Here is an 11,495-nt window from a genome sequence, read left to right as displayed (position 1 = left end):
TCTCTCTCTCGTGTGTGTTTGGTGTGTGTGAGTTGCGTCGCTCTGCTGGAGCATCGAGGGAAGGCGGAAGAGGGGGGCAGTCCGCTAGCCAGTCTGGCCCCCCGTGAGTGTCCGTCATCTCGGGTCTGTCGTGACTTAGGCGGGTTCGATGGGCGTGGCGTGGCGCGCGTGCGCGAAACCACTGTCTCCGCAGAGTCTGGCGCGACCCCCCGTTCTCGTGTGCTCCCTAGGGTTTGCCGACCTTTGGGACCTTTGTCGTATCGCGACCGGTGATGACACTGGTCTCCTGTTTCCTACCTTCCCGGCTTCCTAGCCTGACTGGCCCTCCCTTATTGTAATTGGCATTGTGGAGCCCCTCCCATCTCCCCGTCCTCCAGCTCCCTATGCCGTCGATCTCCTGCCCTTTGTGTTTCTCTCCCCGTGCCCCGGAATCAGAAGGGGGATGGGGGCGGGTGTGAGTGTGTGTGCTTGTGTGGGAGAAGCTCTTTAGGTCTTAGGGCGGAGACTCAGGCCGGGGAGGCTTCCGGGTATATAAAATCTGCTTTGGGCGACAACAGGCCTCCCTCCCTCTATTCTTCCTTAGAGAGCTGTCGGCCATGGAGCCCAGTGATAGTACCAGTACCACTACCAGTATGGAGGAGCCTGACAGCCTGGAGGTGCTGGTGAAGACCTTGGACTCTCAGACTCGGACCTTTATTGTGGGGGCCCAGGTGAGACCCCAACACTTATGGAAGACACCCATTAACTATTCCTCTTAATAGGCCCCTTATCCTGAGAGAAGAGCCTGATTTTTTTGGTCCTCGAATCTTCTTTCATTGGTTCCTTTGTTCGTATTTTAGACAGGACGTTTTCTGGTGTTTCTTGTTGAGTGAGAAGGTATGGCTTCTGTTGAGTGAGGCAGATTTTGTTCTTTTTTCCACCTTGATAGAACTCAGTGCAGAGGGAAATGTGGAGGAAGGGGAAATCTGTATGCCATCATCATGAGTGAACCCCAGCCCAAAGGGACAGACATGGCTCCTGCCTTTGGGAAGGGAAACAACAGAGATCCAAAACTCAAGTCTTAAAAACAAAAATTAGCGAGGTCCGTATTATGTNAGAAGGTATGGCTTCTGTTGAGTGAGGCAGATTTTGTTCTTTTTTCCACCTTGATAGAACTCAGTGCAGAGGGAAATGTGGAGGAAGGGGAAATCTGTATGCCATCATCATGAGTGAACCCCAGCCCAAAGGGACAGACATGGCTCCTGCCTTTGGGAAGGGAAACAACAGAGATCCAAAACTCAAATCTTAAAAACAAAAATTAGTGAGGTCCGTATTATGTTTTTAAAGGCTAGAAATCAGAGCCCATAGCGCGGGTAGATCCCTAACAGACTGTTGAGTGGAATTACTAGTATCTGTGGCATAATTTGAATCTTTATATTTTAACGCCAGAGCCACAGCTGTCTGTGCCATTAATTCCTGTAATACTTGGAGACAACATCATGAGGGGTTGGTCCATAGCTTTTAAAACGCTTTCAAAAAACTGTATAGGCTTTTGTGATTAGATGTATATAAACAATCTGGTACTTGCCAAGACTCACTCGTCCAGTTAGGAAAGTGTTATTTTCTCTCTTTCTGCTCGGTTGAGCCTTCCTTCCTTAACTTGATTTTCCACTCTCCCTTCCTTGTCATTGCATTTATCTTTGAGATTGCAGAGTTGTATCATTTTGTGTTTGGGGAGAGGTCACTGGTATCTGTAGACACACATTGCTTTGGGAGCCAGGGAGAGAAGGGAATGTCAGTTAGCTTTTCTGTTTTTCAGCCACATAATTTTTTTCTGGGCACGTAACCTGAAGTTTGTTAACATTTGTTGTCTGTTTTGACAGGTGTTAACATGTCTTAGTTTGGGGCTTTGCACAATAATTACCTCACAATCAAGACAAATGGGTAGTGATGTTATGATTGGGTGGTTTTTACCCCTCACTCCCAAAAGTCAGTCATCCCCCTTCTGTTCTTCCCCTTTTCCTACTTTCACTGATAGTTTTTGGTCTCTCTTTGCTTGTAGATGAATGTAAAGGAGTTTAAAGAGCACATTGCTGCCTCTGTCAGCATTCCCTCTGAGAAACAACGGCTCATTTACCAGGGACGAGTTCTGCAGGATGATAAGAAGCTCCAGGAATACAGTAAGAGTTTGGGGAAGACAGTTCAGAGGTTGAGGGATGAGCTGAGGATTTGGGCTTACCTGATCGTATAATGCTTTGCTGTGTATCTTTTTTTTCCTGCAGATGTTGGGGGAAAGGTTATTCACCTGGTGGAACGGGCTCCTCCTCAGACTCAGCTCCCTTCTGGGGCATCTTCTGGGATAGGGTCTGCCTCAGCCACCCATGGTGGAGGACCCCCACCTGGTACTCGGGGGCCTGGGACCTCTGTTCATGACCGGAATGCCAACAGCTATGTCATGGTTGGAACCTTCAACCTTCCTGTAAGCTTGTGTTCCACATAGGCTGGTTTTTGTGGGGAAGGGTGGTTTGGTTGTGGAAATAGCAGAGAGCTCATAAGATAGGTCTTGGTCTTTAGATTGGGTTTCCAGGCCCCTGAGGTCTGTTATGGCCTCACTTTGAGAAAAAGGGTGGGGCTCCAGAGAATGAGTTGGGGGTATGGGGGCCTTAGTATTTGGCTTCTCCCAGAGCAACTTCCCTTACCCTTTTCCCAGAGTGACGGCTCTGCTGTGGATGTTCACATCAACATGGAACAGGCCCCGATTCAGGTATCACGGGCCTGGGAGGGTCAGGGAAGGGGATCTGGGAGAAGGAGGCCATGAGGTGGGGGGGAACCTGGCTGAGGAGCTGGCTGGGTCCTGGTTCAGTGGGTGGTAGAGTTCATGGCTTCATCTCAGACGTACCCTCATTTTATCTCTTTTGTCATACAGAGTGAGCCCCGAGTCCGGCTGGTGATGGCTCAGCACATGATCAGGGATATACAGACCTTACTATCCCGGATGGAGGTCAGTGGGCAAGGCTGGCTAGGGTCTGTTTGTCTCTTCATTCTCCCTTACTGTTCTGTGTCCGCCTGGCAGCAGAGGCATGACTGGCCATATCAGCCGGATTCTTCCTGCCTAATCTGGTCTCTTCTCTGCAGTCTTCATTCTTTGGGGCAGAAAAAGTATCTTTGTTGGGCTGTCTTGTCCCTGCCAATCCTGTGGGTGCCTGGTATCTGGGAAGTTTGTTGCAGACTTATCAGATAACTCTCGTGGCATGTTTTTTTCAATTACAGAAGCAGTCTGTGCTTTTTTAGTTTCTTAATTACTGTATTTGATGCTGAGGTGTCCGAATTCCGTTGGTTTGTGCTGTGACTATAGCGAGTGATGTTTTTTATTCTTCTTGCAGAGGTTTAGGGAACCATCGTTTCTCTGTTTTGTTAGTAACTTTCAAGTATTACAGGTTATTTATTACACGTCTTGTTTAAGTTTTGTGCTGGTTGCTGGGGAGTCAGAGAGACAGGTGCAAAGCCCTGCCTTCAGGGAGCCTAGTGCGAGCTCGTTCTCCACTTGTTCTCCGTTGACCTAAGTAATCTGCAGCAGTCTCATCCTGCCTTTGGTGTCCCGAATCTCTGCCCTTCAGTGTCGAGGGGGACCCCAAGCACAGCACAGTCAGCCGCCCCCACAGACGCCGACTGTGGCCCCGGAGCCTGCAGCCTTGAGCTCTCCGACATCAGAAGCAGTCGAAAGCGAAGTGCCGCCTCGGGAGCCCATGGAGGCGGAAGAAGTGGAGGAGCGTGCCCCAGCCCAGAGCCCAGAACTCACCCCTTCTGGCCCAGCCCCTGTGGGCCCGGCACCTGCCCCAGAGACAAATGCACCCAAGTGAGAACCAGAGGGACCCTTTGGGAGGGGGGTGGGGGATCGAGAGTAAAGTATGAGAGCCAGGAGGGGTACGATGGGAGAAGGGGACCGCTTGGCAGTCTTACCTGTAGGGTTAGCGAACGAGGTTAGGGCTGGCAGTTGAGCCGGAAGCACTGCTGTTCTTGGGGCGAGGAAATGCCAGGTGGTATTTCCCGAGCCGATCAAGAGTTCACACAGGTGGCGTTTCTTCCTTCAGAGTTCGTTTCTTGACATCATAGGGATGGGATCGTGTGGTGCGGGAGGCGGAAGCAATTATTTTCTTCTCCTTGTCTTCCTGTGGGTGCAGGTGAAGGATGGATGTTCTGCTGGTCCCAGAAGGGATTGGGCCAGGGGCCTGGGAGGCTGCGGAGAGACAGGGCAGTGTAGTTTAGGTCAGCTGGGAGGTCGGGGATCTGAGGACAGCCTCGGCTCACTGCGTCTTGGGGTCGCCCACAGCCATCCTTCCCCTGCGGAGTATGTTGAAGTGCTCCAGGAGCTCCAGCGGCTGGAGAGCCGCCTTCAGCCCTTTCTGCAGCGCTACTACGAGGTTCTGGGCACCGCTGCCACCACGGACTACAACAACAACGTGAGCGCCACCCGCCCCCTCCCCCAGGGTGTCCCACGTGGAACGGGCTGAAATACAGCTGACCCTTTCTCTCCAAAAATGCCATTGTCTGCAACAAAACGAGTTCTTTATAGACTCGTAAGTGATATTTTCTCCCTTGTAGGGACGGTGACAGTCTTGGTGACACTTGCTGTTTTTGTCTTGATTCCTTGAGCGAGCTACTCAGAAAGCTTACATAGAGCGAGGGAGATGAGGAGAGGTCGTGCTGATTTTCTAGGGCCTGTTTTAATAGGGGACTTTCTATGAATGTGGAGTAGAAATTATTTGCTGAGACCAGGCCTCCCGGGAAGCTTCCTCAGCTGTGCCCGAAGGTGTAGAGAGCGTGGTGTTCTTCAAGGGTGCTTTCGTTACCGGGGTTCGTTCCAGCCTAATATGTTTTGCCTTCCTGTGCTTGGCCCTGGGGGGGCACAGCAAGAGGGCCGCGAAGAGGACCAGCGCTTGATCAACTTGGTGGGGGAGAGCCTGCGGCTGCTGGGCAACACCTTTGTGGCCCTGTCTGACCTGCGCTGCAATCTGGCCTGTGCGCCCCCGCGACACCTGCACGTGGTCCGGCCCATGTCTCACTACACCACCCCCATGGTGCTTCAGCAGGCAGCCATCCCCATCCAGGTGGGTCGGGGGAGCCTGGAGGGACGGACGATGCAGGGCTGTGGGTGGAATGGCCCAGAGTAGCTGTCAGGCTTGAAGTGAGAAGGGGTGGGGACTTTGGCAATACAGAGCGACGGAGAATGAGGAGGCTGAAGAAGTGTCTATCAGAGTGCCCTGGGTTAGGCTCTTGTTCTCCTCACTCCTGCCTCATCCATCTCTTCCAGATCAACGTGGGCACCACTGTGACCATGACGGGGAACGGGACTCGGCCCCCCCCGGCTGCTAATGCGGAGGCAGCTCCCCCTGGTCCTGGGCAGGCCTCGTCCCTGGCTCCCACTTCTGCCACGGTTGAGTCCTCCACCGAGGGGGTTCCCCCGCCAGGGCCAGCTCCCCCCCCAACCACCAGCCACCCGAGGGTCATCCGGATTTCCCACCAGAGCGTGGAACCTGTGGTCATGATGCACATGAACATCCAAGGTGAGTTAGGGCCAGTCGTCGTCGTCGAGCAGAGCTGCACGATACAGGAGGCGGGTGGCGCGGAGGTGCACGAGCACGAGGGTGGGGAGGGGGGAAGCCAGGGCCAGGGCCGGCGCCGGAGCAGGGGAACCAGGGCAGAAGCTTTAGTCAGCATGTGTGGGGAGGGGCAGGAGGGACTGCTTGTCCTTGCAGATTGGTGTGTGTGGTGAAGGGAGTGCCTCCTTCCTGTCCAGATGGAGGGAAAGGCAGACTTTATGGTGGGGGAGTAGGGGCTTGAAGGATGCTGGTCTCAGGAGGATACAGTTAGGCTTTGGCCTCGCCTGTCTCAGGGCCGCTCTTTCTGTCTCCCTGCCCAGATTCTGGCACACAGCCCGGTGGAGTTCCGAGTGCTCCCACTGGCCCCCTAGGACCCCCTGGTCATGGCCAGACCCTGGGTAAGAGTGAGGGCATCAGAGCAGGCTGAGTTCTGGGTAGAGAAGGGGTAGGGCCAAGTGGGTGGGTTGAAGGGGGTCCAGGTTCAAGGTTACATCAGACCCGCCCCCCAGGCTCCACCCTCATCCAGCTGCCCTCCCTGCCCCCTGAGTTCATGCACGCCGTCGCCCACCAGATCACTCATCAGGCCATGGTGGCAGCTGTTGCCTCCGCGGCCGCAGGTAATGACCCGGAAGGGGAAGCTTGGGAGGTGGGGCACGGTCCACGGTGGTGGGTGCCGTTGGCTGGCAGGCCGGGGCCCAGCCCTCAGCCCTCTTCGGTCTCTGCCCTCTGCTGCCCACAGGACAGCAAGTGCCAGGCTTCCCGACAGCTCCGACTCGGGTGGTGATCGCCCGGCCCACCCCTCCACAGGCTCGGCCTTCCCATCCTGGGGGGCCTCCTGTCTCGGGTACTCTAGTGAGTAAGGGTGGGGGAGTTCTGGTGGGGGAGAGTCTGGGGAGAGAATCCTGTGGTGGGGAACGGACAGGGCAGGACTGAAGGCCTCCCGTCTCTCCGTTCAGCAGGGCGCCGGGCTGGGCACCAATGCCTCTTTGGCCCAGATGGTGAGCGGCCTTGTGGGGCAGCTTCTGATGCAGCCCGTTCTGGTGGGTGAGTCCTCGTTCCTCCCCGCCTCAGACTGAAGGGATGGCCACAGCTCTAGAGGCTGGTGCTCCTCTCTTAGTCTCCTCATGGGTGCTTTCCAGTTCTTTCTGTACGTCCTCTGTCTGTGCTTTCCTGCCAGGGAGACCGGAACGGAAATGCTGTGGTGTCTCGTTTTTCCTCAGAGTTCAACTTTTCTCTTTCGGTCTCTGTAGCTCAGGGGACCCCAGGAATGGCTCCACCTCCGGCCCCTGCCACTGCTTCAGCCAGTGCCGGCACCACCAACACAGCTACCACAGCTGGCCCCGCTCCCGGGGGGCCCGCCCAGCCTCCACCCCCTCAGCCCTCTGCGGCCGACCTGCAGTTCTCTCAGCTCCTGGGGAACCTGCTGGGGCCGGCAGGGCCCGGGGCTGGAGGGCCTGGCATGGCTTCTCCCACCATCACCGTGGCGATGCCTGGTGTCCCCGCCTTTCTGCAGGGCATGACTGACTTTCTGCAGGTGAGTGGCCGGCTTGCTCTTCAGCTCAGCTTCCCTTTCCCTCGGCCCAGCCAGGTGCTGGCGTCTTGTTGCTGTGATGTTGCTGCTGGGCTACAGCCTCTGGGGGCCTGTCGGTAGGAGGGAGCCCTGGGACAATGTTCATTGGCTCTGATACCCCCCGTTTTGGAGAAGAGGAAGACGAAGCTGTGTAGGCAGAGTAGCTCGAGGGAGAGGGGCTGGCGCTCCGCCTGAGTGTGCCGCCTAAGCACACGTCCTTGTTCTGCTTCGGGAGCAAAGACCAGAGTGGAGCTCTCCATCTCCCAGGATCCTTTTGGTTTGTGCCTTTCTGGTGTCTTGTCCCCATTCTCACCTTGTGTTTTGTTGTGTGTTCCTTTTCTGTCTGCCAGGCAACACAGACGGCACCTCCGCCCCCTCCGCCCCCCGCCCCCGCCCCCGGCCCCTGAGCAGCAGACCATGCCCCCACCGGGGTCCCCTTCTGGTGGCGCAGGGAGTCCTGGAGGCCTGGGTCTTGAGAGCCTTTCACCGGAGTTTTTTACCTCCGTGGTGCAGGGTGTGCTGAACTCCCTGCTGGGCTCCCTGGGGGCTCGGGCTGGCAGCAGCGAGAGTATCGCCGCTTTCATACAGCGCCTCAGTGGATCCAGCAACATCTTCGAGCCTGGAGCTGATGGGGCCCTTGGTGAGCAAGTCGGGGCGGGGGGGGTGCCTCGGCCTTCTCCAGGGAGGGGTAGGTCCGTGGCCTCTGTCGAGGGGTGTTGCCGAGGCAGGATGAGGCCGATGGGCTGGTGGTCGGCCGGCAGGTCAGGTGGTGAAGGCCACTGCTGACTTTGGCCTCTGTTCCTAGGATTCTTTGGGGCTCTGCTCTCTCTTCTGTGCCAGAACTTTTCCATGGTGGACGTGGTGATGCTCCTTCACGGCCATTTCCAGCCACTGCAACGGCTCCAGCCCCAGCTGCGATCCTTTTTCCACCAGCACTACCTGGGCGGCCAAGAGCCCACACCTGGTAACATACGGGTAAATGAAGACCCTGGGCCCCAGAGCGCTCTTTTTCAGCTTCCGTTCCTACTTCCTGTTTATCTGTCACCTAAAGCGACAATTGCTCCAGCCCAAGCCCTGGACTTACTGGAGGTGGAGGGGAGGGCAGGGTTCTAGGGCTGGGGGTTGGGTCTAAGCTTGCCATGTTTCCCCCATAGACGGCAACGCACACATTGATCACGGGGCTGGAAGAATATGTGCGCGAGAGTTTTGTGAGTAACCCTTCCCCGTTCCCTTCTCTCCCGCATGTGGTCACGGTAGCTGCTGTTCCTCCTGCCTCCTTGATCTCTAATTCTGCAGGGTTCCTGATTTGGGGGTCTTGGCGTATCTTGTTTCTCAGTCTTTGGTGCAGGTTCAGCCTGGCGTGGACATCATCCGGACGAACCTGGAATTTCTCCAAGAGCAGTTCAACAGCATTGCTGCGCATGTGCTGCACTGCACAGGTCGGGGTGGGCACGCGGGGCCGCGGGCGTCGGGGGTGTTAGAGGCGCAGGGTGCTGGTGCCAGCGCCCCCTCCTCGCATCTTGCCCACAGACAGTGGATTTGGGGCCCGTTTGTTGGAGTTGTGTAACCAGGGCCTGTTTGAATGCCTGGCCCTCAACCTGCACTGCTTGGGGGGACAGCAGATGGAACTTGCCGCAGTCATCAATGGCCGAATTGTAAGCACCACCTAGCCCCCCGATCTCCAGCCTTTTGTTTTCTTAGGGTTCTATTCTCTCTGCTATCCTGCAGTTCTTGTTTTGTTTTTCTTGTCCAAACTGCCATCCTTTACTCTGTGATACCTTTCAAAAGCTGGTTGAAGATGTTGTGCTCCAAGGCTGCTTTCTGCCCTCAGCGTCGCATGTCTCGTGGGGTGAACCCATCCTTGGTGAGCTGGCTGACCACTATGATGGGACTGAGGCTTCAGGTGGTTCTGGAGCACATGCCCGTGGGCCCTGATGCCATCCTCAGATACGTTCGCAGGGTCGGTGATCCCCCCCAGGTAAGGGTCCTGATGGTCTATGGGGTCGGGGGACTTGAGGGAACTGGAGAAGCCTAAGAGGGCCTTTTGTGTTCTCCTCCTCTGTCCGATTTCATAGCCGCTTCCTGAGGAGCCAATGGAAGTTCAGGGATCAGAGAGAACTTCCCCTGAGCCTCAGGTACCAGGGAGAGGTCGAGGGGCCAGATAATGGGGAGTGGAGGGCTGCGGGTGTAAGGGCTGGAGGCTGGGGGTGCTGAGGCCTGCATCTTCCCGCTGTCTGACTCCCAGCGGGAGAATGCTTCCCCGGCCCCGGGCACGACGGCAGAAGAGGCCATGTCCCGAGGGCCACCTCCTCCCGAGGGCGGCGGCTCCCGTGAAGAGCAGGATGGAGCTTCGGCTGAGACAGAGCCTTGGGCAGCTGCAGTCCCCCCAGTAAGTGTCAGGAGGTGAGCTGGGGGGCCGAGGGCAGCTGGAAGTGGTGCCAGTTCCTCATCATCTTATTCCTCCCCAGGAGTGGGTCCCGATTATCCAGCAGGATATTCAGAGCCAGCGGAAGGTGAAGCCGCAGCCCCCCCTGAGCGATGCCTACCTCAGTGGTATGCCCGCCAAGAGACGTAAGGTTGGTCTGCCTCTTCCTCGAGGACCTCTCTTTACCCACATTCCCCTGTCGTGTTTAGAATCAAACTGGTTAGTGCTGGAAGGACTTCTTCCAACCTTCGTCCTGTCCCTGAGTGGACGAGGAAGCCTTCCTGGGACTGGACTTGCTCACGGCCGTGGCAGCACACCTCGCGCAAGCGCGTGCCGGCACTGCTGTCCTCCCTCGGCTGCCTGACCCGCACGTGGCTAGGGCCCGTCTCGTCAGGGCGGGCTCCCTGTTGTGGACTAGCTCTGAGTGCCGCGTGCCCGACTCGTCCTGCCCCTCGGGTTTTGAAGAGCAAGTCCAGCACACGCAGATGCCCTCTTGGCCAGAGCCAGATTTAACTAGGAAGGCATTTCTGCGGTCAGAACTACCCACGGGCTGGCTCCCTTCTCTTCACTAGCCTAGAAACTCAGTGGTTGGCTCCTGGAAAGGGTGAGCTGGGTGGTGGCACTGGATCTGACGTTGATCCTCTTTTCCCTCCCGACCCCCTGTCCCCCAGACGATGCAGGGTGAGGGCCCCCAGCTGCTGCTCTCAGAGGCCGTGAGCCGGGCAGCTAAGGCAGCCGGAGCTCGGCCCCTGACGAGCCCCGAGAGCCTGAGCCGGGACCTGGAGGCACCAGAGGTTCAGGAGAGCTACAGGCAGCAGGTGCCCCCACCTTGAAGCAGAATAGGGATGGTCTAGTGGGAGGGGTCGGGCTAGGGCCCCTCTTTTCTGGTCGTTTCAGAGACGAACTGGTCAGTCTGGGCCTACTACTTGATGTTTTTAAAGAGTTTTTCCCTAGTGGCATCTGGGAAGGCTCCATGATGCCATATTGGGCTCCTGACAGTGTGGCTGGTGGGAAGTGCTGGCTCCTAAGGGATGGCCTTGTGTGCTTGCTGGGATCCTAGGGCCTTGGTCAGTGCCCCTCCAACCTGTTTTCTCTCTCTCTCTCTAGCTCCGGGCTGATATACAAAAACGACTGCAGGAAGACCCCAACTACAGCCCCCAGCGCTTCCCTAATGCCCACCGGGCCTTTGCTGACGATCCCTAGCTCTTTGCTCTATGGCCCTCCCTCAACAGGGGACCATTTCCCCCATCTTCCTTCACGGTATTTAAGAAATAAAAGTCAGATTTTCCTGGCTCTTTTGTCTCTCAGTTGTCTTTCTTAAGTCGTCTGAGTACTTCAGTCTTCTGTGAGTTTGTTTAAAATGAATAGTCGCAGGGCTCCTGGGTGGCTGTTGTTAGTCAGCCTTCAGCTTGGGTGGTTATCTGGGGGTCCTGGGATCGAGTCCCATATCAGGCTCCCTGCTCAGCTGGAAGCCTGCTTCACCCTCTCACACTCCCCCTGCTTGTGTTCCCCCTCTCTCTTGTTTCTGTCAAATGAAATCTTAAAAGTGTGACTAGTCCCTAGGAACCCAGCTATAGAAGACCGCTTTTCACCTTCCCCAGCGAGCAGCCGCGCACTACCATGTTCTACTGTTCACGGGGCACAACACTGAAATAAGCCTGGCGAGGGCAGGTTTCAGGACACAATTTCACGCACAAGCATTTTACGTGTAAATGAAAGAACGGAGTTCAGAGATGGACGAAACCTATTTCTAGGCTAGCATAGAGCTCTCAAACCATCCGGCAAAACATTTAATTTCCAAGCAGCTGCAGACCTAAATACAGTCTTAGCATGCCTAGCCACGTCTGACAGTGGTGGCACTCATCTACCGGGTTGGACGGACCTCCTGTCCATGTGCTTGAATGCTGAGTCCACGCAACAG

At 56.3% G+C, this 11,495-nt stretch overlaps 1 protein-coding gene across 1 annotated transcript in view; it reads left to right on the top strand.

The window, feature by feature from the left end:
• BAG6 (BAG cochaperone 6) overlaps positions 1 to 10,869 on the top strand; it is a 20,166-nt gene extending 9,297 nt beyond the window's left edge. Inside the window, 25 exon segments of the mRNA XM_034660471.1 lie at positions 584 to 710; positions 2,042 to 2,159; positions 2,262 to 2,458; positions 2,690 to 2,743; positions 2,906 to 2,980; positions 3,597 to 3,835; positions 4,310 to 4,439; positions 4,890 to 5,087; positions 5,291 to 5,543; positions 5,900 to 5,977; positions 6,319 to 6,431; positions 6,536 to 6,623; positions 6,830 to 7,113; positions 7,500 to 7,528; positions 7,530 to 7,789; positions 7,955 to 8,124; positions 8,304 to 8,357; positions 8,486 to 8,588; positions 8,680 to 8,804; positions 8,981 to 9,127; positions 9,225 to 9,284; positions 9,395 to 9,538; positions 9,618 to 9,725; positions 10,246 to 10,392; positions 10,682 to 10,869. Coding sequence (XP_034516362.1) covers positions 597 to 710; positions 2,042 to 2,159; positions 2,262 to 2,458; positions 2,690 to 2,743; positions 2,906 to 2,980; positions 3,597 to 3,835; positions 4,310 to 4,439; positions 4,890 to 5,087; positions 5,291 to 5,543; positions 5,900 to 5,977; positions 6,319 to 6,431; positions 6,536 to 6,623; positions 6,830 to 7,113; positions 7,500 to 7,528; positions 7,530 to 7,789; positions 7,955 to 8,124; positions 8,304 to 8,357; positions 8,486 to 8,588; positions 8,680 to 8,804; positions 8,981 to 9,127; positions 9,225 to 9,284; positions 9,395 to 9,538; positions 9,618 to 9,725; positions 10,246 to 10,392; positions 10,682 to 10,777 — 3,384 coding nt within the window. The 5' untranslated portion in view covers positions 584 to 596 and the 3' untranslated portion in view covers positions 10,778 to 10,869.
• Positions 10,870 to 11,495: the final 626 nt, after the last annotated feature.

This window comes from Ailuropoda melanoleuca, chromosome 5 (genome assembly GCF_002007445.2).
Source record: "Ailuropoda melanoleuca isolate Jingjing chromosome 5, ASM200744v2, whole genome shotgun sequence".
NCBI classification, from domain to species: Eukaryota; Metazoa; Chordata; class Mammalia; order Carnivora; family Ursidae; genus Ailuropoda; species Ailuropoda melanoleuca.
Note: the sequence above shows the minus strand (reverse complement) of the source record. Positions and strands in the feature narration are given on the sequence as shown.